The 20,662-nt window shown below is 33.0% G+C and overlaps 6 protein-coding genes across 10 annotated transcripts; 4 read left to right on the forward strand and 2 right to left on the reverse strand.

Annotated features, from left to right (window-relative positions):
* LOC122576393 (lipase 3-like) lies at positions 1-2,682 on the reverse strand. The gene is made up of 8 exons (XM_043746633.1): positions 2,364-2,682; positions 2,092-2,290; positions 1,601-1,715; positions 1,254-1,500; positions 1,015-1,170; positions 857-941; positions 638-780; positions 1-559 (listed from the first exon to the last, which is right to left on the reverse strand). Exons 1-8 carry the CDS (start codon positions 2,526-2,528, stop codon positions 407-409), a joined length of 1,263 nt encoding a protein of 420 aa, XP_043602568.1. The 5' UTR covers positions 2,529-2,682; the 3' UTR covers positions 1-406.
* Positions 2,683-3,134: 452 nt separating this feature from the next.
* Positions 3,135-7,005, forward strand: LOC122576389 (pancreatic triacylglycerol lipase-like). Of its 2 annotated transcripts, none has more exons than XM_043746626.1 (10): positions 3,135-3,483; positions 3,567-4,364; positions 4,436-4,516; positions 4,585-4,850; positions 4,943-5,417; positions 5,498-5,749; positions 5,811-5,925; positions 6,061-6,267; positions 6,332-6,798; positions 6,896-7,005. In XM_043746626.1, exons 2-9 carry the CDS (start codon positions 4,289-4,291, stop codon positions 6,414-6,416), a joined length of 1,557 nt encoding a protein of 518 aa, XP_043602561.1. In that variant the 5' UTR covers positions 3,135-3,483; positions 3,567-4,288; the 3' UTR covers positions 6,417-6,798; positions 6,896-7,005. The 2 variants fall into 2 exon arrangements, with proteins under 2 accessions (XP_043602561.1, XP_043602562.1); XM_043746627.1 differs by having other exon boundaries at positions 3,137-3,483; positions 4,439-4,516.
* LOC122576680 (protein SCO2 homolog, mitochondrial) lies at positions 6,742-7,858 on the forward strand. The gene is made up of 4 exons (XM_043747341.1): positions 6,742-6,798; positions 6,896-7,322; positions 7,391-7,596; positions 7,676-7,858. Exons 1-4 carry the CDS (start codon positions 6,742-6,744, stop codon positions 7,856-7,858), a joined length of 873 nt encoding a protein of 290 aa, XP_043603276.1.
* Positions 7,859-8,056: 198 nt separating this feature from the next.
* Positions 8,057-9,226, forward strand: LOC122576399 (transcription initiation factor TFIID subunit 10-like). Its single transcript, XM_043746645.1, has 4 exons — positions 8,057-8,175; positions 8,415-8,547; positions 8,631-8,695; positions 8,781-9,226. The coding sequence occupies exons 2-4, from the start codon at positions 8,431-8,433 to the stop codon at positions 8,980-8,982; spliced, it is 384 nt and encodes a 127-aa protein (XP_043602580.1). The 5' UTR covers positions 8,057-8,175; positions 8,415-8,430; the 3' UTR covers positions 8,983-9,226.
* A 137-nt stretch (positions 9,227-9,363) lies between these two features.
* Positions 9,364-18,152, forward strand: LOC122576386 (GRB10-interacting GYF protein 2-like). Of its 3 annotated transcripts, none has more exons than XM_043746620.1 (16): positions 9,364-9,905; positions 10,391-10,435; positions 10,523-10,754; positions 11,302-11,472; positions 11,677-11,878; positions 11,962-12,175; positions 12,265-13,252; positions 13,350-13,700; positions 13,778-14,089; positions 14,169-14,261; positions 14,340-14,767; positions 14,863-15,064; positions 15,130-15,336; positions 15,519-15,921; positions 16,001-16,230; positions 16,314-18,152. In XM_043746620.1, exons 2-16 carry the CDS (start codon positions 10,404-10,406, stop codon positions 16,437-16,439), a joined length of 4,191 nt encoding a protein of 1,396 aa, XP_043602555.1. In that variant the 5' UTR covers positions 9,364-9,905; positions 10,391-10,403; the 3' UTR covers positions 16,440-18,152. The 3 variants fall into 3 exon arrangements, with proteins under 3 accessions (XP_043602555.1, XP_043602553.1, XP_043602556.1); XM_043746618.1 differs by having other exon boundaries at positions 9,364-9,618; XM_043746621.1 differs by having other exon boundaries at positions 9,364-9,618; positions 15,130-15,330.
* Positions 18,153-18,436: 284 nt separating this feature from the next.
* Positions 18,437-20,629, reverse strand: LOC122576390 (phosphatidylinositol N-acetylglucosaminyltransferase subunit A). Of its 2 annotated transcripts, none has more exons than XM_043746629.1 (7): positions 20,494-20,629; positions 20,249-20,378; positions 19,951-20,130; positions 19,644-19,878; positions 19,257-19,554; positions 18,821-19,181; positions 18,437-18,752 (listed from the first exon to the last, which is right to left on the reverse strand). In XM_043746629.1, the coding sequence occupies exons 1-7, from the start codon at positions 20,619-20,621 to the stop codon at positions 18,681-18,683; spliced, it is 1,404 nt and encodes a 467-aa protein (XP_043602564.1). In that variant the 5' UTR covers positions 20,622-20,629; the 3' UTR covers positions 18,437-18,680. The 2 variants fall into 2 exon arrangements, with proteins under 2 accessions (XP_043602564.1, XP_043602563.1); XM_043746628.1 differs by having other exon boundaries at positions 20,222-20,378.
* Positions 20,630-20,662: the final 33 nt, after the last annotated feature.

Here is a 20,662-nt window from a genome sequence, read left to right on the forward strand (position 1 = left end):
TTATTTCTCAATCATAATGCATTTGTTATGAATGTTCAAAGTTCACACGCATTCACAACTGAAAGCATGGAAATGATTCAAAAGCTTATGAATTAATATATTTTAATTAATTGATACATATGTATATTCTTGCTGATCTATGATCATTTAATGTATGGACACATATAAAGAATATAAGGTAATACAAAATTAATAATTGATGTCTTAATAATTCTTATAATCACATAATATGGTTCTTATAAACTGAATAGATTCATTCGATACTTTTCTGATTAGAATGTTGATCTAATTTGTAAATCTTGTAGATCTTGAATTTTGTAGAATTAATTAATTAAAATTAAAAAACCAAATATATGGTCAATCATATTCTTATTAACATAATTTGCACTTCATAGTCCAATAATATTCATTTTTTGTGCTTTTCCATGAGACTTAAAATTTCATTGTATATCCAAACATCTGCATGCTTGCCCCATAAGAAATCAGTATGCCCAAAGACGTCGGATGGAACTAAAAATTTCTGAGCATTTGGTAGTGCTCTGTACAATTGATGCAAGTCCTGTAAAGATATTAATAGGGAAGAGAAACTTGAAAAATTCAGTAGAAACTGAAACACTGCGATAAACAGCATACGAACCTGAATATTGACAAACATATCAGTGGCACCGTAATGCAAATACACTGGTAGCTTAACGTTGGCCAGATTATAATCAGGAGGATGTATCGTACCGTATCTTTCCATGTTGCCGATAAGGCCGTGGTCAAATTTCTGGAACTTGCCTGTGAGAAGAAAAGATGTAATTTGAAAAAACCAAAAGGGTGTACATTTTATAAAATTATATTACTAAATATTAACCTGAACTAATCAATTGTCCATAATGTACGATTTGCCTAACAGATGAACCAGCAGGATCGTATTGCACAATAATAGGCAATAGAGTCTATGAATTAGAATCAAGTTAAATCGAAAACTATTGTATAATGATTACATTGAATGCACATGCATATAATTACCGTATTAAGTTCGTTACTGAAGCCAGCACACAAGAATACGATGTTTTTACATACTGGTTGCAAAAGTGCTTCCTCATCACACATAATTGTTCCAAGCATCTGTATGAGTTCATCCGATGGCTTAAATTCATACATGCCTATCAAATCTGTTATGAACTGTAAAAAGACGAAAAGATGAGAAAAATTCAGCATCGTTTGATTTGGTATCAAAATTAGTAAATGCAGCTTCTAAAGTGTACATTGATATCTTTGGAATGAGGAGCCAAAAAGCGGAATAGAGGACTGTTTGTCCTGGACATAAAGACTGCTGGACCCAAAGCGAAAGAAGCGATAATCTTCTCTTGATACTCTGGCCGTTCGCTAGCCATTACAAAGAATGACGTACTACCCTGGCTATGTGATATGATAAAGATTTTCTCTTTCTTTGTTTGAGCCAGGATATGGTCGATCATCGCTGGCAGATCGTACACTCCGATTTCATGCCAACTGTACAAAAGTATCAATCGTTGTATTATCAGGAAGTAATGGTGCAGAAATTGTATTAATTGCCAAAACGCATTTTAACGAACGATTATTCCAATTATACCTGAACATCCAAAAATCTGACTCTGAAACAGTCCAATCCAAGTGGTTTCGTGAGTACCTGTTGCCACGCACATTACCCAACCATACATCGTATCCCCAATCTGATAATATGAAACCTAAAATTTGGAGAAAAATATTAATCGGATGTGATTTAACCCTTTGCACTCGGCACATTCTACAATTTTTTATTTGTTCTTTTCGTACAATTCGAAGGCGAAACTTCAAGGGAACATATATTTTTAAAAAATTTGGACCTTGTGTGGATTTTGTGCTATATAATCACCGGTGATCTCTTTGTGTCCCTTCAAAGAGAACAGTCGAGTGCAAGGGATTAAAGTTAGCGTAAATTTGTTTTTCCTTGGAAATGAAATACATGATGTAAGTCTATTCCAAAAATCGATGATTTCTCAAAAAAAAAAAGAAAGAAAAGAGAAAACAAATGATAGCACTTAAAAAAGTTTATTCTGTAGACGAATAGTAAATTGGTAATACCTAAACCCTTTTCAGAACCTGGCAAAAGCCACGAAGCCGAGCAGTCAAAAACTCCATGGAGAAGTAATACAGCTATTTTATCGTCAGATGGAGGTATTTTTTCCGATCCTACGATTCTATCCACTTGCAAAATATACCGATCCTCTGTGATGACTCGATGAGTTTCGGCTACGTATCCCGCTTTTTCTGCAAGTTCTTTCTGCAAAAATGCTGACTCTTATTTCAACGTAAATACTAGCAATTATATGACGATCTCAATAAAATTTACTTACAGGTGTTGGAACATTAAACTCAAATGCGGTATTAGTGATGTGATTTGGTTCATGCTGTTGTCCTGTAAATCGCCCTCCTAAAATCACCGGCAACGCGCAACATAAAATAGATATCTTGAATATCATCGTGGGCAGTACGTCTTCAAACAATTCGAATTGTTTCATAGACTTATATAAAGAATCATCCCCAGATGTATTTGTGCAAAGTAACGCATTAAGTCGTTATCAGTTATCGAGTATCAGATCAAATGTTGTATATATATATAAATCACTTGACTATTAAATTGCTACGAAGATAAATCTTTTATCGATATTACAAGATATGATTTATATCTAATTTGTGTTTTTATAGATCTCCAGATTTCTCTCTTTTTCACACAGAAAGGGAATGGGCATGTGCAGACAGTAGCTGATGAAAAACAATGATTTTTTATTTTCGATCTGCGACTTTGATCAGTTACTTGCACGATTTAAAGATAAACACAAGTAAACATGGAAAATATCAATAAATGTTGCAGGTGTTACAACTTTTCAAGTATGAAAAATTCTGATATGTATCAATTCATAATACACTATGAAGAATGAGCATGCTTCTTATCTCACTATTCATAAAAATATACAAACATTTCTAGAAATAGAAGTAGAAAAATAAATAATAGAAAAAACTTTTGAGTTATTATTTATTGTTGTCTAAATATTTTCTCTGGTGGTGAGTGCTCGAATACTTTGTGATCCACTGTACTTGCTACGGATTTGAAGGATTCCTAACTACAAAATAAGGTATTTAGGATAAAAAAGTGCAGTCTGATTGCTTTCTCCCTTTTTGCAAGATGATATTTAGGTAAATTCATTACTGAGTAATATTTAGGCATGCATAAGAAGGAATTGCTACAGTTCAATTTTGTAAACGGAAGATGCTTGGCAAATCTTCGCTGACAAGCTTATTTTTTAAAATACAATCGTGAAACTCGTTCGTCCGGTTTAGTAAAAGATCTTTAGTAAAAGACAGTCCGCGACTCTCGACTTCCTGAACATCAGAGCTTCGCTACAAAATCTCGTCCCAGTTTCGAAACTTCTCTCAATAGGCTTTTACTATGAAATAATAAACCATATTACGTATGTACGTATATAGTTATAATTATAAAATTAATATAATATAATATAATATAATATAATATTATATAATTTTCATCGCAATAATAGATTTCTGTAAACGAGGATTGTACATTAACAAGTTGACTCTTCATTTATCTGCCCGCAACAATTTTAGTGAAATCGTTCGAGTGAAAGTAGAACGTTTCTATATGCAGAAGAAACCGTTATTTGCACACGAGAAAAGTTGGAAATATTGCGTCATATTGAATGGTGAAAAAGAAGGTCATAGTCGTTGCGACTTGAAAGAAAGTATCGTGAGCCGAGCATTTGGTTCAACGCATATTTCTTTCCAAATTCCATTGATACCTATCATTTGACGTATTTAACACATTCTACTGTTCTAAGATGAACTGAGAATTATTAAAGTAATTCGCTTTGCTATCAAAACGTACCAACCGCAAGTAGAGCGACAATTATGAATAACTATATGTTCCATTTAATCCTTATTTAATAAATAATAATTCATACAACAGATATAAATTCAGTGAGATAGGAAGTAAACTGGTTGTCGCGTGCTCGCTAGCGGAAAATCGATTGCGCAAAAGGATGGTACTTTTGCTATAATAGTAAGGTGGAAAATATTCATCCAACCATTTGTACTGCGCTTTAGTTTTCCGTTGTAGGTAGAATAGAGAAGATTAAATAGAAAATCGCGTTAGTAACCTAAGAGAAGAAGGGGAGTAACGTACAAATATAGGAGAACGAGGAAAAGGAAAATAGCTAATAGCCTCCATCGGATGTGACCAAGATTCGAAGAAAACAAATGAAAGATGCAACTCGCGTTAGTGATACGCTTCGTCTTTTTAATGTTTCTTGTTCTTTGGATCGTCGAAGTTAATCATGCTGGTAAGCAAGCTTTTAATGAAGATAAGAATAGTTGATTGTCACTGAGAAACTAAATTCTCTTCTTTTCCCAGCAGGATTCCCTGGAAGGAGTCGAGCGATGGTGCGGCGAATAAGAGTTGGTCTTGAACATTTGAAAGCGAAAATTTGCTTTGGTATGTATAGCATAAGAAGCGGTATTCGTCCAATTAAGTAAGAAATATAAAAGAAGTGGAAATTGCAGAATCAGTTGGCTGCTTTGCGGATCCACCGCCCCGTTTGACGTTGAAAAGACCGCCGGAGCATCCTAGCATAATTCAAACGAGATTTTTATTGTACACTCGCTCCAGACGAGAATCCCCTAAAAGCCTTCAATATGGTGATGATTTGAAATCCATTCTTCAATCAGAATTTGATTTGACGAAATCTCTGAAGGTTGTAATACACGGCTATAAAGGAAGCGGTAGCGATATTGGTGCGGTTCTTTTGGTGCAAGCTCTTCTGGACTTGGTAATTAACAAGAAACGAATGTTTATCGTCGATCGATAGAGAATTCGTTTATCAAAACAACTTACGTAGATAAATGGTGGCATATCCATTAGGAAGACACGAACATCTTAGTGCTTGATTGGACAAGAGGAGCAGCAACGACCTACTCGGCAGCAGTGGCGAACACGGAACTCGTAGGACGGCAATTAGGTCTAGTCCTTTTAGACGCTGTTAATTTGGGTACTCTTGCTGAAAACATTCACGTGATTGGCTTTAGTCTCGGAGCTCATGTGGCTGGCTGTGCCTCAGAGATCCTCAAGAAGAAAAGTATTCTTCTAGGTCGTATAACAGGCCTAGATCCTGCGTCACCCTTTTTCAGAAATCATTTGGTTAGAGAGAAGTCCAGGAAATTAGATGCTACCGATGCTCGGTTAGTAGATGTGATTCATACGGATGGATCCCAGGACTTTGCAGATGGATTTGGTCTTTTAAAGCCACTTGGTCACATCGATTTCTTTCCGAACGGCGGTAGAGAGCAGCCAGGTTGCAAGGATGTGAAGAATTCTGTTGTTGTTAGCCATTTGAAAGGTACGTGATTAGATATTTGTTGACCGACGCGATCCAAGTTATTTGAAATTCTTGGAATTGTAAAAATAATAATGTTTCAGAGGATATGTTAACGAAAGAGATCGCTTGTAGTCATTTAAGAGCTTGGACATATTTTTTGGAAAGCATACGTACAACGAATGAATCTTGTAAATTTATTGCTTGGCCTTGTCCCCAAGGAACGATCTCGTATACGAATGGAATGTGTTTTCCTATGGAATCTACGCTATGGTCCCAAGAAATGGGCTACCGAGCTAATCGCGGTCCTTTAGGAATTTATTACTTACCCACGAGAGATCAAGAACCATTTTGTGGTAAAGTCAACTCGTATGTAAAACATTTACAACTCATTTTTTATTTGTTTATTCTTATTAGGCCAGCCTTTGAGAGCATCGGTGACAATTTCAGAAACGGTGACAAAGACATCGGGAATGTTATTCTTAAAGATTGTGGAACGTGATTCAACAATAAATTTCAAGTTTCGATGCACGTAAGATATACTTTAATAACGCTAATACGCGATCTTGATTCGTAAAAAATTTATCATTACTGTTGCGATGCACTTGGAAATTTCATTCCATATATGTATCTATAAATAACTTTGACGAAATATTATGTGTTCAAGGATACCTACTCGAAGAAATAAATCGACGACATTCTACGATATTGGTGCAGCAGAATTTCAATTTTTGTCGAAAAACCGATCAACGATAGAAGCACGTATTTGGTACGAAAAAGATAAGAATGAAAAAAACGAAGATGCGACTATAATTTCTAACTCGGATATGTTGTTAATAGACACTCTTACTCTTGAGGATAGAAAAGGCAACAAGTACGTAAATGCTAGTTATCTAAAACTAATTAATCTTTAATTAACATTTTATTTGCATATTTAGATGGAAATATTGTACTCGAAATACTGCCCTAAATTTCGAAGAAAATTTGATAATACTTCGTCAAGAACAGTGCGCCTTTTTATAAGAATAAACTCATTTATGTAGAAAAGACAAGTTATTTTAATAAAATATTTATTACATGCAAAATACTAAAAAAAAATAAAAAAAGATTCGAATAAAAAAATACTTGTTAATTCAACAATTTTCTAATAATAAATTTTATCATCAATTTCTATAATGTATCAGGATTCATTTTTTATATAACCCATTAATTAATTAAATCATTTCCGGAAAAAGAAGAAACGAGTATTTGAAATAGCCTTATAAAGTCAGGTGCGATAACATACAACGGAAACATAACCTATTCATGACTTTAAACCGATCAAATTAATTGTATGCAACAAAGAACAATGTCTTGTTTGAAAAATCTTCTTCTTTTAAGATGTTCGAATCAAGCTTTTAGAAGTGTAAGTAATTGTTATTCGAAATAATTGTACTCAAATGGGATTACTTTCATAAAAGAACAAAACAAACACAAAATAACAAAATTAATATTATTTACAGACAATTGCATTTCGACATTCACTAAATTTTGGGCAATGTTATCCACAAGTTAGAACCATAAATATTTTTACACCTTTACATAAATCTAATGAAATACACTCATTATCAAGTAAAAAACAATCCATCTTTAGAAACAGTGTTATCACATGGAAAAGTGTAGCAGTTACGAGCATAGGATGTGCAGTTCTTTTAATGTATATGTATTATCTTCAAGAATCAAAAGATAAAGAAATAGAACGTGAGAGAAGGCGTGCGCTAGGCAAAGCAGCAATTGGTGGAAAATTTGAATTAGTTGATTCTAAAGGAAAAGTATGGAAGTCAGATGATTTTTTAGGACAGTGGGTTTTAATATACTTTGGTTTTACGCATTGCCCTGACGTATGTCCTGATGAACTTGAAAAACTGACAGAAATTGTTGATAAGTTGGGTAGGTTTAAATGACAGTATTTAAAAAAATGTATATGTCTCATCTTTTACATTAAATTACTTTTTTAGAGACCCAGTATAATACAAAAGTTCAACCTATATTTATTTCTGTGGATCCTGACAGAGATACGCCAGAAGTTGTAGGCAAATATGTTAAAGAATTTTCTGACAAAATTCTTGGCCTTACTGGAACCAAAGAACAAGTTGCTAAAGTATGCAAAGCTTATAGAGTATACTACAGCAATGGGCCTAAGGATCAAGATTCAGACTATATTGTTAGTCATTTATCTTCCTTATAAGTAGCTTAAATTCTATCTTTGAATATAAAATCACTTTATTTCTGTTATATTCTAGGTTGATCATACGATAATCATATATCTCGTTGATCCAGACGGTATGTTTGTGGATTATTATGGTCTGACTCATACTGCTGAACAGGTTATACAAAGTATGTTACTAAATAAACTTAAGTATGAGAACTTGAAGAAAGATTCTTGGATTCCATCATTGACACTAAAAAATCCACTACCAACATGATTCATTTATATTCTATTATTATATTAATTATGTTAATAGTTAAATATCAAGTATGTTTTAAGCATTTTCTTGCATTAAATATTACTGTTTACTTATTGTAATTGTATGAAAAGAAAAGAATCATATGAAAAATAAATAAATACTTGCACTATTTATTTGAATTAAATGCGAGTAATCGATCGATATATTCTCTTGACATTTATTCCCTAGGCCCTAGGTTTCCTTCCGGTTTAGAGAATTCTCAAGCACTCGTTCTTTGTTTATATGCATGTAGATTCCTTTAATATATATTTACGGACGGGACGCTGATATTTTAGGTATGTTGTGCCATTATTTCAAGAATATCTTTTTCCATTAATACTCAGAAGAGTCAAGCAGAAGATTTTTATTTGAAAGAACTGGAAACATTTACTGAAAGAAATTTTGATACCTTTATTGTCGGAGGTTATAATTTGTACCTTACAAATCATTTCAATTTTGTAGTTTGGAAAATTATTTGTTTATGAATTTTGTTCTAAGTCAAATTTTTTCTACGTAATGTTTTAATATCGTATAGGAAAAGATAAATCGAAATGGCAGAAGATTTTGGAAGAGATACACCACCTATGTACACAGCAAATGAAGAAACAAAATCTGCTGGACAACCCCTTTCGGATTTTTTACTACAACTCGAAGATTATACGCCAACGGTAGGCAAATGAAACATTATAATTGTAGTTTGTTCATTATTATTAATAGTATAATCGGTAATATCAAATGATTCTTTTAACAGGTACCAGACGCCATCAGTGAACATTATTTACATACTGCTGGTTTTAATACGACAGATCCCAGAATGTAAGCAATTTGCAAAAAGCTTGATTAATATATAAATGAAACTTTAATGATTACTGTTTCATAAATATGTGTATAACGATTTTAGAGTGAGATTGGTTTCACTAGCTGCACAAAAATTTATATCTGAAATAGCAAACGATGCACTGCAACATTGTAAAACACGTGGAGCCAATCAGAATACAAAAACGAAAGGAAAAGATCGACGTTATACTCTTACCATGGAAGATTTGACCCCGGCAGTTGCAGAATATGGCATTATAGTTAAAAAACCACATTATTTTGTTTGATTCAGTAGCATCCTACTTTATCTATTTTTATTCATGAAAAATCTTTATTTATTTAATATTCTTTCACATATATAGAATGAATTTCTAATATGCAGTATATCATTGTACAATTTTTATAAAAATTAAGCGACATGCTGCAACAAAAGACATAAAACTGTAAAAGTAATGTAGCTTGAGGGTCATACATGATAGTTTTAAAATGATTAGGAAATTTAAATATATTATACTCTATCCGAAAAATTAATTTCAATATCTTTTTATTGTATACGTATATTATAACAAATATCTATAACACTTCAGTATTTGATGACATTGAATTTTGAAAATTTAAATCTCAAAGAGGTCGTTAAAATTTAATTTGTCAAAAATAAACAACAATAAGAAGGAACGAATACAAAAAAATCCTTTGCTTCTAACGTACCGATCCAGTTAGAAAGTTAATTCTAAGGTCATAAAGATACATACATATCAAAAAATATCTTCAGCTGATAGTGACTAAAAAAATAGCATATATCGCTAGTAACTTTTCAATACATCAGGTATACCAGCAACTCCGCATGCGCTTTATTCTAAAAAAACTATCAGCCATATTGGTGTGTTGTATCGCTGTCCTCAGTAATTTCGAAGATCAGTGAGGTATTTTTCGCGTTCATCATACGATCTTTTTCATATTCGTTGCTCTACGAATAATCGGGATTGCCAGTATGATATTTAGTCGAAATAGATTGGCCACTTATGGACTTTTATGACATTCATGAGCGGAAAAAGTTTGGTTAATGTTGCCACCTGGGCTCACGGAAATCAGTCTGTTTAAGAACATGTCGTAAATAAATGCGTACTATTTTCACTGAACTGGAATGTTCATAGGATATTTACACCTTCTCCTACATTGTTGTTTCTTCGTTTAAAATAATCATTGTTAGGTATTGGTTGATTTTCAAAAGAATCACAACTTTTATGAATACTTTGCCATCGTCTGCCGTCCTCTTCTACCTTCGCTCACTTTTACTTCATACTTTTTATATATCCCAGTTCTATGCCTTTCATGATAACATTACATTTCATATCCTTGTAATTATTATTGATCACCGTGGTTGCGCGATTTTCGTCGAGCAACAGGTAAAGATTGTCGATACAATTTGCTATAATTATACCAATTAAATTCATCTTGAATATCTGTGATTATTGTCATAAGACTTGCTTGGTAAAGGTAATATTTTCTCACATCATTATGTTTTCTATTGGTGTCATTTCTTAAGACAGAAAAACTAAATATTTGTTAATCATACATACTATTTTTACTACTATATTTTTTTAACTAATTTACATGTGAGTTTAGAAATATAATTCCCGACATGATAATAATCTTTCGAAAACTCTATTCTATGATGAAATATTATGTTTTTAGCAAATAGATCATCATGACGGATTCTATGAAATTTGGTCCAGAATGGTTTGTAATGTTTTATATATATAATACAATTATTAATTCAGTGTATTTCTTTGCTTATACATTTTACTTGTTATGATGAATATATAGGTTGCGCAATTTGTCTGGAGATACTTGCAATAGTAGCGGTGGTGGTGGAGGTACTACAAGTTTAACTACTCCACGTTATCAATTAGCTGAGCATAGATATGGGCGAGAAGAAATGTTGATCCTGTTTGACCGTAATTGTAAACCTCCTGAACCATTGACAAATTTCTCATCATTATATGTTGAGAAAACTCAACTTCCTTTGGCTCTTATACAAATGACAGAAGATGAAACGGTGATTAACCATGTATACTTTTCTTGCATTCACAAATTTGATATTTATATTGAAATTTGAAGGATATTTATATTTATTTATAATAAATAATTTAGTTATAATAAGTAGATGTATCAAGAAAATAACTTTTTTTTATACATGATTGTTAATGTATCACATTCTGCAATATTATGGTTGCACATGCATTAATTGTTATTTAGAATGCTAATTAATATTGTGTATTTAGCAATTTATATATATTCTTAATACATCCTATATTGAGAACTGCCTCAAGTTAGTTTGAATCTAAAAATATAACACACTGGAGCCCTTGTGCCAGTTCTTCATAGCACTCTTCTACCTGTTGTGTATTTTACATAATCACTACTAGTTTATTATCATTCTTTGTTATATCTTCTTTCGATTTTGTATCCATTACAAATTAAAATATCACCTCTCATTTATTGACATACATATAGTATATACATTTCTTAGATATTAATATTAAATATTAAATTATTTGATAAATTAAAAATATATTCATTTGAATATCATACAATTTTTTTAGCGGATGTGGAACGGAGGAATAACTAATGGCGGTCGAGGAAGAGGTGGAAGTGTAGATCGTGGAGGACGTGGAAGAAGTGGAAGAGGTAGCTTGTATTCTTCTCATTATTCCCGTGGCGTTGGTTTCGATGATTCAGGAGATGGATCACGAATTGACAGTCAACCATTTCAAGTATGTAGTTTGTTTCATTCTATAGGAAAGATAATATGTCGATGCAAGTATTAAATGAAAAAAACGAACTTAGTTTTTAAGTACCTTGCAGGCAAAATATGTTTCTGTCATTAACTAATATGATATCCAGAAGGTTGAAAATTTTTTATTTTCAGTAAAAGAAGTATTCTTTTAATTGATCAGTGAATATATTTTGATATCCAGGGAAGAAATCGCCCATTTGATAGGTCGCAAAGTGAACGTGGTTGGTCAGAAAGAAATGGGGCCTCAGATCCAGGTGAATGGAATGGTTCTACTAGTCCTAGAAAAGAATTAAGTCGTGGGGCTAGTGGTAGTTCTCTTATGGAAAGTAATTGGCGGCGTCATCGTGGTGGTACAGAAGACGATGACGGTTGGCGGAAATGGGGTATATAAACGTGTATATTCAACTCTGCACATGTATAATTAAGTAAAGAATATTGCTTATGTAATAATCAATTTGTATTTTAGGTAGGAGTAGTTGGCGCGAAAGTGGGAGTATGGATAGAGATAGATTAGATAGAAATGAAGGAGATGGAGAAGAAGGACGAAGTAGTGGTAGTAGATGGGAACATCGTGGTAGTCATAGAGTTACACACGATTCAAGTCACCATCCGCCCCCTCGTACAACGCGCACTTGGGATTCAAATCATCATGATAATAGTCATGACAATCTTCCCGAGTGGTGACTTTCTAACTGTTTTTATCACTAATATAATCTACTAGGAAACTAAATATATTTTAATCATGTTTAATGATTGAAATTCGTTTTAGGGCTACTGAAAATCCTAGCGAAAGTGGGGGAAGTTTCGATGCTTCAGGTGCTTTTCATGGTGGAATGTATTCAGATGATGATGAAGATGGAGTGATTAGTGCAGGTGGTACTCCAGAATCAAGGACTCGGCGTGTTTCCGAAGGAAGCGCTACTAATATTAAAAAACCTAGTAGCAAACCTTTATCTTATAGCTCAACTCAGGGACAAACAGCGGGTCGCAATTCCAATAGCGGAATTAGTTCAGTTAGTAAAGAACGACCAAAGTCCTTACACCCGCTCGATGATAAAAATGAATGCATCGAGAAAGAAAGGAGAAGCAGCTCTCCAACGAAACTGCCCATTACAGTTTTAACGGATAATACTGCTACTAAAAGCTTGACGTCAACATCGTCTGAAACTTCACAGAAAAGAAATACAGTAGCAGCAAGTACGGAGCATATGAAGACTGAAAAAATGCCATCGTCCGATTCAGGAACTAATAAATCTCCCACTAAAGAAAAGAAAAAAGAAGATATTGAAACGGAAACAAAGTTGGATCCGATTCCTACTACTGCGAAAAGACAAGTTCCGGTGCAAACGGAATCTCAAAAGCTCGTACATAGCGCGGAAACGGATAACGTAAGGCATAAGTCGGAAGATGATTTAGACAGAATGAAGGAAGAAGCGGACGCATTAGTTGCAAAATTGATGGCAGATGAAGAAAATCATAGAGAGAAGACTGCTAGTATACCGCCTTCTATTGGTAACCAATCTTCTACAGTTTCATCCACGAATGGACAGGAGAAATGGTTTTACCGTGATCCACAGGGTGAAGTTCAAGGTCCATTCTTAGCCAGTGAAATGGCAGAATGGTGTAAAGCTGGTTACTTTACAGCAGGATTAATGGTAAGAAGAACTTGTGACGAACGGTATAGCACTTTAGGAGACTTAATGAAGATGTGTGGCAGAATACCGTTTATACCTGGACCTCCTATTCCTCCCTTAAAGGTACAAGATCTTTTTGTAATCTTTTGGAATATAACAAATGCTATAGTGTTAAAGAAAATGCATATAGAAAAAGATTTTTTTCATTTGTTTCTTTTAGTTAACGGATCAGGTAATACCATCTGTTCCTAACACAGTGCCAGCTGGTATGACTGCATTATCAAAATCTGGTATAGAAGATCCAATTCTTCTACTTCAGTATCAACATATGCGATTGATACAAAATCAACAATTACTTTTAAGACAAATGCGGACATCGGCTATAGCAAAACTTTCTCAGTCCGAGCATTGGGCAACGTTAAGTCCTATAGAACAAAACCAATTGATCTTTCAATATGTTTTTCATGATTCAGAGATTCCAGAGATGCCAATCTCTACAAATCCATTCGTACCTCACCTTCCGTCACAAGCTTCAAATCCAGTTATGCAACTTTTCACTCAAATGCAACAGGTACCAATTTATCTCATCTAGAATGTATACTTCTAAAAAATTATAATATTAAATTTCTATAATCTTTTGTTCCTCAGGCTAAAACGCAACCAGAAACTCATTTAACGTCAAATCCACATTCAAGTACAACAGCGCATCCACCTACGGTCGATCCTATACAACAACTTATACAGCAGATGGGTGGTATGCAAAATATATCGGGACTTCAACAATCAAACATAAATTCAACGTCAGCTGCAACGCAAGAGGACAATCCCATAAAATCTTTGTTACGTCAACTCAATGTTAATGCAAATGGCCATCCACAAACACCTCATATCGATACCGTTTGGCCACAACCCCCGCCACAAATAAATCCACAATTTAATGCACAGAGTTGGTTAGCACAAGTACGTGTTAGTTTGAATAAATTTCCATTCAGAAAGATATAGGTTTATAAATACAGCCAATATATTACATACTGTTCAGGTTGGACCGATACCAGCAGTACCTCCAGGCCAATTACCTACATCATTATGGGATCTGCATACTAAAGAAATAAAGACTGAACAGCAGATATTGGTAATTACGGTTTCAAAATTTAAATTACTTTATCGCTTAGAAAAGAATTAAAAACTGAAAATTATTATTGTGTTATAGGAAGAACAAAATCTTCGATTACAGGAAGATAGGAAAAAAGAAGAACTTCGAAAACAAGAGGAATTACAACGACAAGCTGACGAAGAAAACGCGAAAAGAAAAAAGGAAGAGCAGGCTAAGCAAGCAGAAGAAGCGAAGCGAAAAGATGAAGAGAGAAAGAAAAAAGAAGAAGAAAAAAAACGGAAAGAAGAAGAGAAGCGTAAACAAGAGGAAGAAAGAAAGAAAAAAGAAGAGAAAAAGCGTAAAGAGGAAGAGAAAAAACGAGAAGAGAAGCGAAAGCAGGAAGAAGAAAATTTAAGGAAAAAACAAGAGGAAGAAAAGAAAAGAAAGGAGGAACTTAGAAAGCAGGAAGAAAAGCAAAAGAAGGAAGAAGAAAAAAGAAAAAAGTTGGAGGAGGAACAAAAAAAGCAAGAAGAGGAAAGAATGCGGTATATTTTGCAAATAATTATGTATATTTGTGAAATATTAATTATTTGAAAAAAAGGAGTTAATGAAACCTATTTCTCTACTTTTCCTATCGTAGAAAAGAGGCAGAGGCACGTAAGCAGGCCGAAGCTGAAGAACAAGCTCGGCGAGCAGAACAGAGACGGCGGGAAGCGGATGCACTCCGTAGATTACAAGAACGAAGTAAAGCGCCATGGGCACAGGCGCCTCGTACACCAGCTCCAGCTACTCCTGCTGCTTCACTTGCTGAGATTCAAAGACTCGAACGAGAAAAGAAAGCGGTATACTTCGAAATTTTTCTATTCCTGTAGAAACTATATACCAATAGCTATAAATGTTTGTTCAGGAAGAGCAACGATTTCAACAAATGATGCAACAACAATTAGCACAGCAGAAAGCCATAGAAACAGCTCAAGAAGCATCAGTAATGGACTCTTCTAAAAGATTGCAATTTAAATGGGCAGAGAAGGCTACAGCTTCTACAAAATCTGTACCAGTAAAGAGTCTCGCACAGATTCAACAGGAAGAGCAAGAAAGGATCGCCAAGGTAAAGGTACTTATTACTTTTTCCATATCTTATGCTATCGTATATTAATTTTGATATATTTTTTCATTTGCCTTGAGATTTTGTTGTTAAATTCATGAACTTTTTTACATTCCTATAAAAGTAAAGAAAAGAAATACAATTGTTAAATGATAATCATATCTTGCTAATTATTATTGCTGACACTTTAGCAGCAAGAAAGGGAACGCCAAGAGAAGGCGGGACAGAAAGAATCGATGAACGTACTGAAAAACGCTGGAATATGGGGTGCTGCTTCTCAATGTTTGAATTGGGCCAATTCAAGTAGCTCTAATAATAATCAAGTTTGGTCGAATAATAGTGGTACCAGTGGTTTTTGGGACGATCCTACGCCAATTAAACCTACGGCCGTAAAGCAATCTGTTAAACAAACTACTACAGTAAAAGCTCTTACTGCCAATCAACAACAGCAACAAAGTAATAAAACAAATAAAAGTAAGAATAAACGAGAAGAGGAATTGGTTAAGAAATTATTTGAACAAAACACTGCCAAGACAGATGATTTCACACAATGGTGCAACAAAGCCCTAAGTGGTTTACAGGTGTCTGTAGACAGTAAGTTAGAGACTCTTTCACGTACGTATTTTTGTTTCGTTTATAAATGGTTTAATTAGCAAATTTTACGTGTACACAGTTCCCACGTTTGTTGGATTTTTGCGAGATATTGAGTCTGCGTACGAAGTAAAAGAATATGTTCGAGATTATCTTGGCGATAACAAACAAAGTTCAGAATTCGCAAAGCAATTTTTAGAAAAACGTAGTAAATGGCGATCGGCCCAACGACCTCAAGCACAAGCGGATGACTTGTGCAAACCAGCGCCTGCTGTTAATCCTAATGCACCCACGGAATTTCAGGAAGTAAAGGTATCTTGAGTAGATGTAATAAAATCTGGTAATGACGGATGATATGTTTTACAAACGCCTAAGTGCTTAATATAATCTTTCAGGGAAAGTCAAAGAAGCCAAAGAAGGGAAAAATGTACAAAGTTGATAATAGAATTCTTGGCTTTAGCGTAACTGCAGCCCCTGATCGAATCAATGTAGGTGATCGCGATTATGGAGAAGGTGTTTGAATTAATTCTGACAACTTTAACTGTATTATGGAAATTGTGCAACGCTTGGCCCAACAAATGGTTTGTTATTTATTTATTGTAGATGCCAAATAAGTTCTAAGGAACCCGTTACGAGTACTTCGTTAAAAGTATATAAGATTTTTCTATGATTATGCGTGTAAGGATCTTATCTCTTGTATCCTTTACTCGTCCATTAATGGGAGCCTTAGATACCATTATAGCGTGGCATTATTTCCTTTTTAAATGGAACTGAAAGACACTCCGAAAGAAAACCCAATTGTACATACTACTCAAAGAAAGATACTTCTTAAAACAAGACAAACTCATCCCTTATTTACATGGTATACATATAAATATAAATAAATGAATGAATATATATATTATATATATGTGTATGTATGTATACATACTATATACATATATTACATTAACACATTTTGTAATATTTCACTTTCATCGCCGTAAGTAAAAAAATTATGCCGATCGATAACTCGTACACGCGGAAACATCGCAGTTAAAAGCAATATGTGCTCATGAAGGTGTTCAGCAAGCAAAAATAAATTGTTAATATGTGATCGTAATCAAAAGAACTTCGATCAAGCACGATATTGATGGAGTACATTAATATTATCGAATGCACCAAGTATGATAATATAAATCCTATGGATTTCTTTTTTTATCGTAACATCATGATAACAATGCGACTTCGCCTTGGATTACGTTTTGCCTATTACGTTTTAAGAGAATAATCTTGTGTTTAACATATTGAAGAACTTTTTTTTTAATCAATTTATGACCGTTTTTAAGAATAAAGAACTAATAATATTTTGACTGAATGATTGAATACTAGCAACAATTCGAACAATGAATTGTACATTATACGTAGAGCCAATCACTCCTTATTCCGAACTTTTGTTTACATAAAGCAACCATGAACGGAAGAACTTATTAAAAAGAAAATTGTACGTTTCAAAGCAGTAATATTGCAAAGAAAAAGAAGCTCTTGTACTTTCTTAACACTTTGAATACAATGGTATATTTCAAAGAAAAAAATAGTACTTGCATGTTGTACGATTTATAAAGAAAATAAACTATCTTCCATTCTCCTGTTTTGCACCAGAAAAAATATGAAAGTAAGCTCATGTAATGTTAGGAACGTGTACTGTCGATTTTGAAAAATTTACATAGCACATAAGAAAATTTCAGATTGATTACTGCGTGTGCCTACGTGTGGATCTCACTCTCGTCGGCATAGCCTTCTTATTAATATTGAGGTCAATCTAATGATAAATATTTAACAAGGAATTTTATGTAAGATTTTAATTAATGCAACAATTGAAACCAGTATCTTTTGTAAAGTTTTAATTATAATTATAAGTATACATGTGAACTGTCCCACCTCTAACAGGGAGTTAAAGGAGAAAACTTTTAGCAGCTGTATAAAAAATATTGATTTCTTCTTATTCGTTTTTCCTAATTGAACTAATCTTTGTATAAGGTGGTACGAATACTCTGTAAGTAAGCGGAAAATGTTGCGACAGATCTGAGCGCTCTTAATATTATAGTGGTTGTTAATTAAGGCTCATTGGTCTTCTTTCAATATGAGAAGAGTATTTTTAGAAGATCATAGATCCTTACATGAAAGATTTATGTATAAATAGATAAATGTACAGTAATACAAGGATAATTAAATAGAAAAAAACAGATAATTGAGATATTGTATTAATATTATTATTGTATCTAACGTACAGCGTATAATAAAATAAATATTATTATATTTTCAATTTGACCCTATTATTTTAGCTGATGTGAAAAAGGGAATAATTGGTGCAATATATTTTTCATATGTAAATAATCACTTTGTATGTGCGTGTGTATGATTATAAATTATAATATTATGCAAATTCATCAATCATTCATAAAAAGTTATGTACGTAAAAGCATATAATAATTAAAACGACGTTTGACAAGAAAATAATAAAATAATTTTACATTAGTTTAATTTTTTTTAACAACTGTATTTGTACTTTGGACACTGTATTTCTGTTTTTGTACATATATATTTATACAACATGAAAATATGTTATCTCAAAAGAATGTTAGGAAGTATTTTTATGAATAGTTGAACCTCTTGCACGAAAAGATATATTTAAATCGTACTGATAGGAATGTATTTGGTATATAAAACACATACTATCAAAATGCTTATATCACCTTATAGTACATCTTGGAAATAAAATATTAATCCTCTTTTTCGTCTCCTCGAGGCTGTATGACGTTAATTTCAGCATAATCTTTTGCAATATCAATGTACTAGAAATTATTACATTTGTTATTGTTATTATGTTATTATTGTTAATTGCTACAAAGTTTTAACTTACCTTTTGTGGTACAAGGATTTCTAAAATTTGTAAAATGATGTAGCACAATGATACAACAAGTAAATAGGCTAATACTCCACTTTGAACATAACTTGCTAATTGTTGACCTAAATTCTTTTTATTTTCTTGTTTTACTAAATTGTAAACTATTTCAGTCCTTTTAGTAATATTAAACCAGTTATAAAATAAACTTATCCTTCTATGCATTTCAAATGGACATTTAGTATTTCCTTCTTTATAATCTGTTATAGCAGATTCTAGTCCATTAATAAGAGCAGGTACTGTGGGTTCTACTAAATAAATTAAATCAGGTGGCAGTACTTCAGGTATACCACCGACTTTTGTTGAAACAACTTGTAAACTATAATAAATGGAAACATTATACCAATATAAGCAGTGACAACTGTCTTAATGTTATTGAAAAATAATGTTTTACCCGCATGATGCAGCTTCAACAATTGCCATGCAATATGCTTCTGTCAGACTTGTATTTAGGAATATATGACCCTTATTCAATACATGTCTAATTTGAGAATGCTCCAAGCTTCCAAGCAACGTTACTCTATGTTGTAACAAGTTTCTTTCTCGTATTTCTTCTATGAGCCATCTTTTGGGACCATCTCCAGCAATTAGAAATTGCACATTCTTGTATCGACTACAAAGATCGGGTATAATACGAGCTAATAAATCGACGCCTTTGCGATATACTAGTCGCGATACTATGACTATTGTAACTATAATTAATAATAGGTAACGTTAGTAGTATTATGTATCAATTTTATGGCATAATATAAATAAAATATAAAAATAAAAAATAACTTACTAAAATTATCATCTCTTTTACTGATGTCAGGCATAAATAAAGTAGTATCAACTGCATTTGGGATAACAGAAACTTTCTCTTTTAAGACCTTTGCTCTCAATACTGTATTCTCTTTCCCAGTATGTGATACACATATACAATGGTTGCAATCAGCTAACGATATCTCTAAAAATTTATTTGTTAAAATCGCAGAGGCATCCGCAAAACCAAAAAGCGAATGATCTGTGAAAATGGTCTAAAATCCCAGCATACAAGAAGAATGTATTGTATGAACATATATTTTGTCGTTAAGTAACAAACAACTTACTTTCAATCCCATCAGACGGCCAATTAACATCCCTTCATGAGCAAGAGCAGAGAATGCAGAATGACCATGAACTATTTGGATTTCTTCCCTTAGAAAGATATATCTAATGAGAGGGATAGAACAAATCATTGTTGGAAGAACACATTGATTGTAGAATACTTTTACTGGTATGTAATATACCTTAAAAATAAAATATTTTTAGCATTAATAAATATTCTTTGTATAGACTTTATACTTTCAAATTATAAATATTCTTTATACTGTACGTTACTTTTAGGCCATTTGTCATATAACGTACTCCAATTCTATCACCATAGGAATGAGTAAGCACTACAACTTTATGTCCAAGCTCCATTAAACATTGAGACAAATTAAAGATATGTTCCTCAACACCACCCATGTTAGGATAAAAAAAATCAGATACCATACTAGAAAATTGAATAGATGTTAAGTACCTTCTTTTATAAAATTTATTTTATGCTATTATACACCAGATAATGACGTTTCTCCTAAGATATTTTAAATAGTATAATAATCACAAACCATATCTTATGTTTTATGATGTTCATATTGACGATTAAATTGAAACATGTCTCACGTAATGAAATAATACGTGCTATTCGTTGAATATAATTGAGAACATCTGAAGTATTTGATAACTCTCTGTACATTGATTCACGTGCAAATAGATATTCGTTGACAAGTTTATCAT

Source organism: Bombus pyrosoma, linkage group LG16 (assembly GCF_014825855.1).
Source record: "Bombus pyrosoma isolate SC7728 linkage group LG16, ASM1482585v1, whole genome shotgun sequence".
NCBI classification, from domain to species: domain Eukaryota; kingdom Metazoa; phylum Arthropoda; class Insecta; order Hymenoptera; family Apidae; genus Bombus; species Bombus pyrosoma.

Bases quoted from the DNA above. Each gene is read 5' to 3' on its own strand.
- LOC122576393 (XM_043746633.1), bottom strand. From the start codon at position 2,528: ATGAAACAATTCGAATTGTTTGAAGACGTACTGCCCACGATGATATTC. The intron at 1,716-2,091 runs GTATTACCAATT...TCCAAATTTTAG, and splicing joins AGGTTCTGAAAAGGGTTTAG to GTTTCATATTATCAGATTGG. The intron at 781-856 runs GTTAATATTTAG...TTCTTCTCACAG, and splicing joins TGGACAATTGATTAGTTCAG to GCAAGTTCCAGAAATTTGAC.
- LOC122576389 (XM_043746626.1), top strand. From the start codon at position 4,289: ATGCAACTCGCGTTAGTGATACGCTTCGTCTTTTTAATGTTTCTTGTT. The intron at 4,517-4,584 runs GTATGTATAGCA...TGGAAATTGCAG, and splicing joins GAAAGCGAAAATTTGCTTTG to AATCAGTTGGCTGCTTTGCG. The intron at 4,851-4,942 runs GTAATTAACAAG...CATATCCATTAG, and splicing joins TGCAAGCTCTTCTGGACTTG to GAAGACACGAACATCTTAGT.
- LOC122576680 (XM_043747341.1), top strand. From the start codon at position 6,742: ATGTCTTGTTTGAAAAATCTTCTTCTTTTAAGATGTTCGAATCAAGCT. The intron at 7,323-7,390 runs GTAGGTTTAAAT...TTACTTTTTTAG, and splicing joins AGAAATTGTTGATAAGTTGG to AGACCCAGTATAATACAAAA. The intron at 7,597-7,675 runs GTTAGTCATTTA...GTTATATTCTAG, and splicing joins ATCAAGATTCAGACTATATT to GTTGATCATACGATAATCAT.
- LOC122576399 (XM_043746645.1), top strand. From the start codon at position 8,431: ATGGCAGAAGATTTTGGAAGAGATACACCACCTATGTACACAGCAAAT. The intron at 8,548-8,630 runs GTAGGCAAATGA...TTCTTTTAACAG, and splicing joins TCGAAGATTATACGCCAACG to GTACCAGACGCCATCAGTGA. The intron at 8,696-8,780 runs GTAAGCAATTTG...TAACGATTTTAG, and splicing joins AATACGACAGATCCCAGAAT to AGTGAGATTGGTTTCACTAG.
- LOC122576386 (XM_043746620.1), top strand. From the start codon at position 10,404: ATGACGGATTCTATGAAATTTGGTCCAGAATG. The intron at 14,262-14,339 runs GTAATTACGGTT...ATTGTGTTATAG, and splicing joins AGACTGAACAGCAGATATTG to GAAGAACAAAATCTTCGATT. The intron at 14,768-14,862 runs GTATATTTTGCA...TTCCTATCGTAG, and splicing joins CAAGAAGAGGAAAGAATGCG to AAAAGAGGCAGAGGCACGTA.
- LOC122576390 (XM_043746628.1), bottom strand. From the start codon at position 20,621: ATGTACAGAGAGTTATCAAATACTTCAGATGTTCTCAATTATATTCAA. The intron at 19,555-19,643 runs GTAAGTTATTTT...TATTAATTATAG, and splicing joins TAAAAGAGATGATAATTTTA to TTACAATAGTCATAGTATCG. The intron at 18,753-18,820 runs GTAAGTTAAAAC...AATAATTTCTAG, and splicing joins AAATCCTTGTACCACAAAAG to TACATTGATATTGCAAAAGA.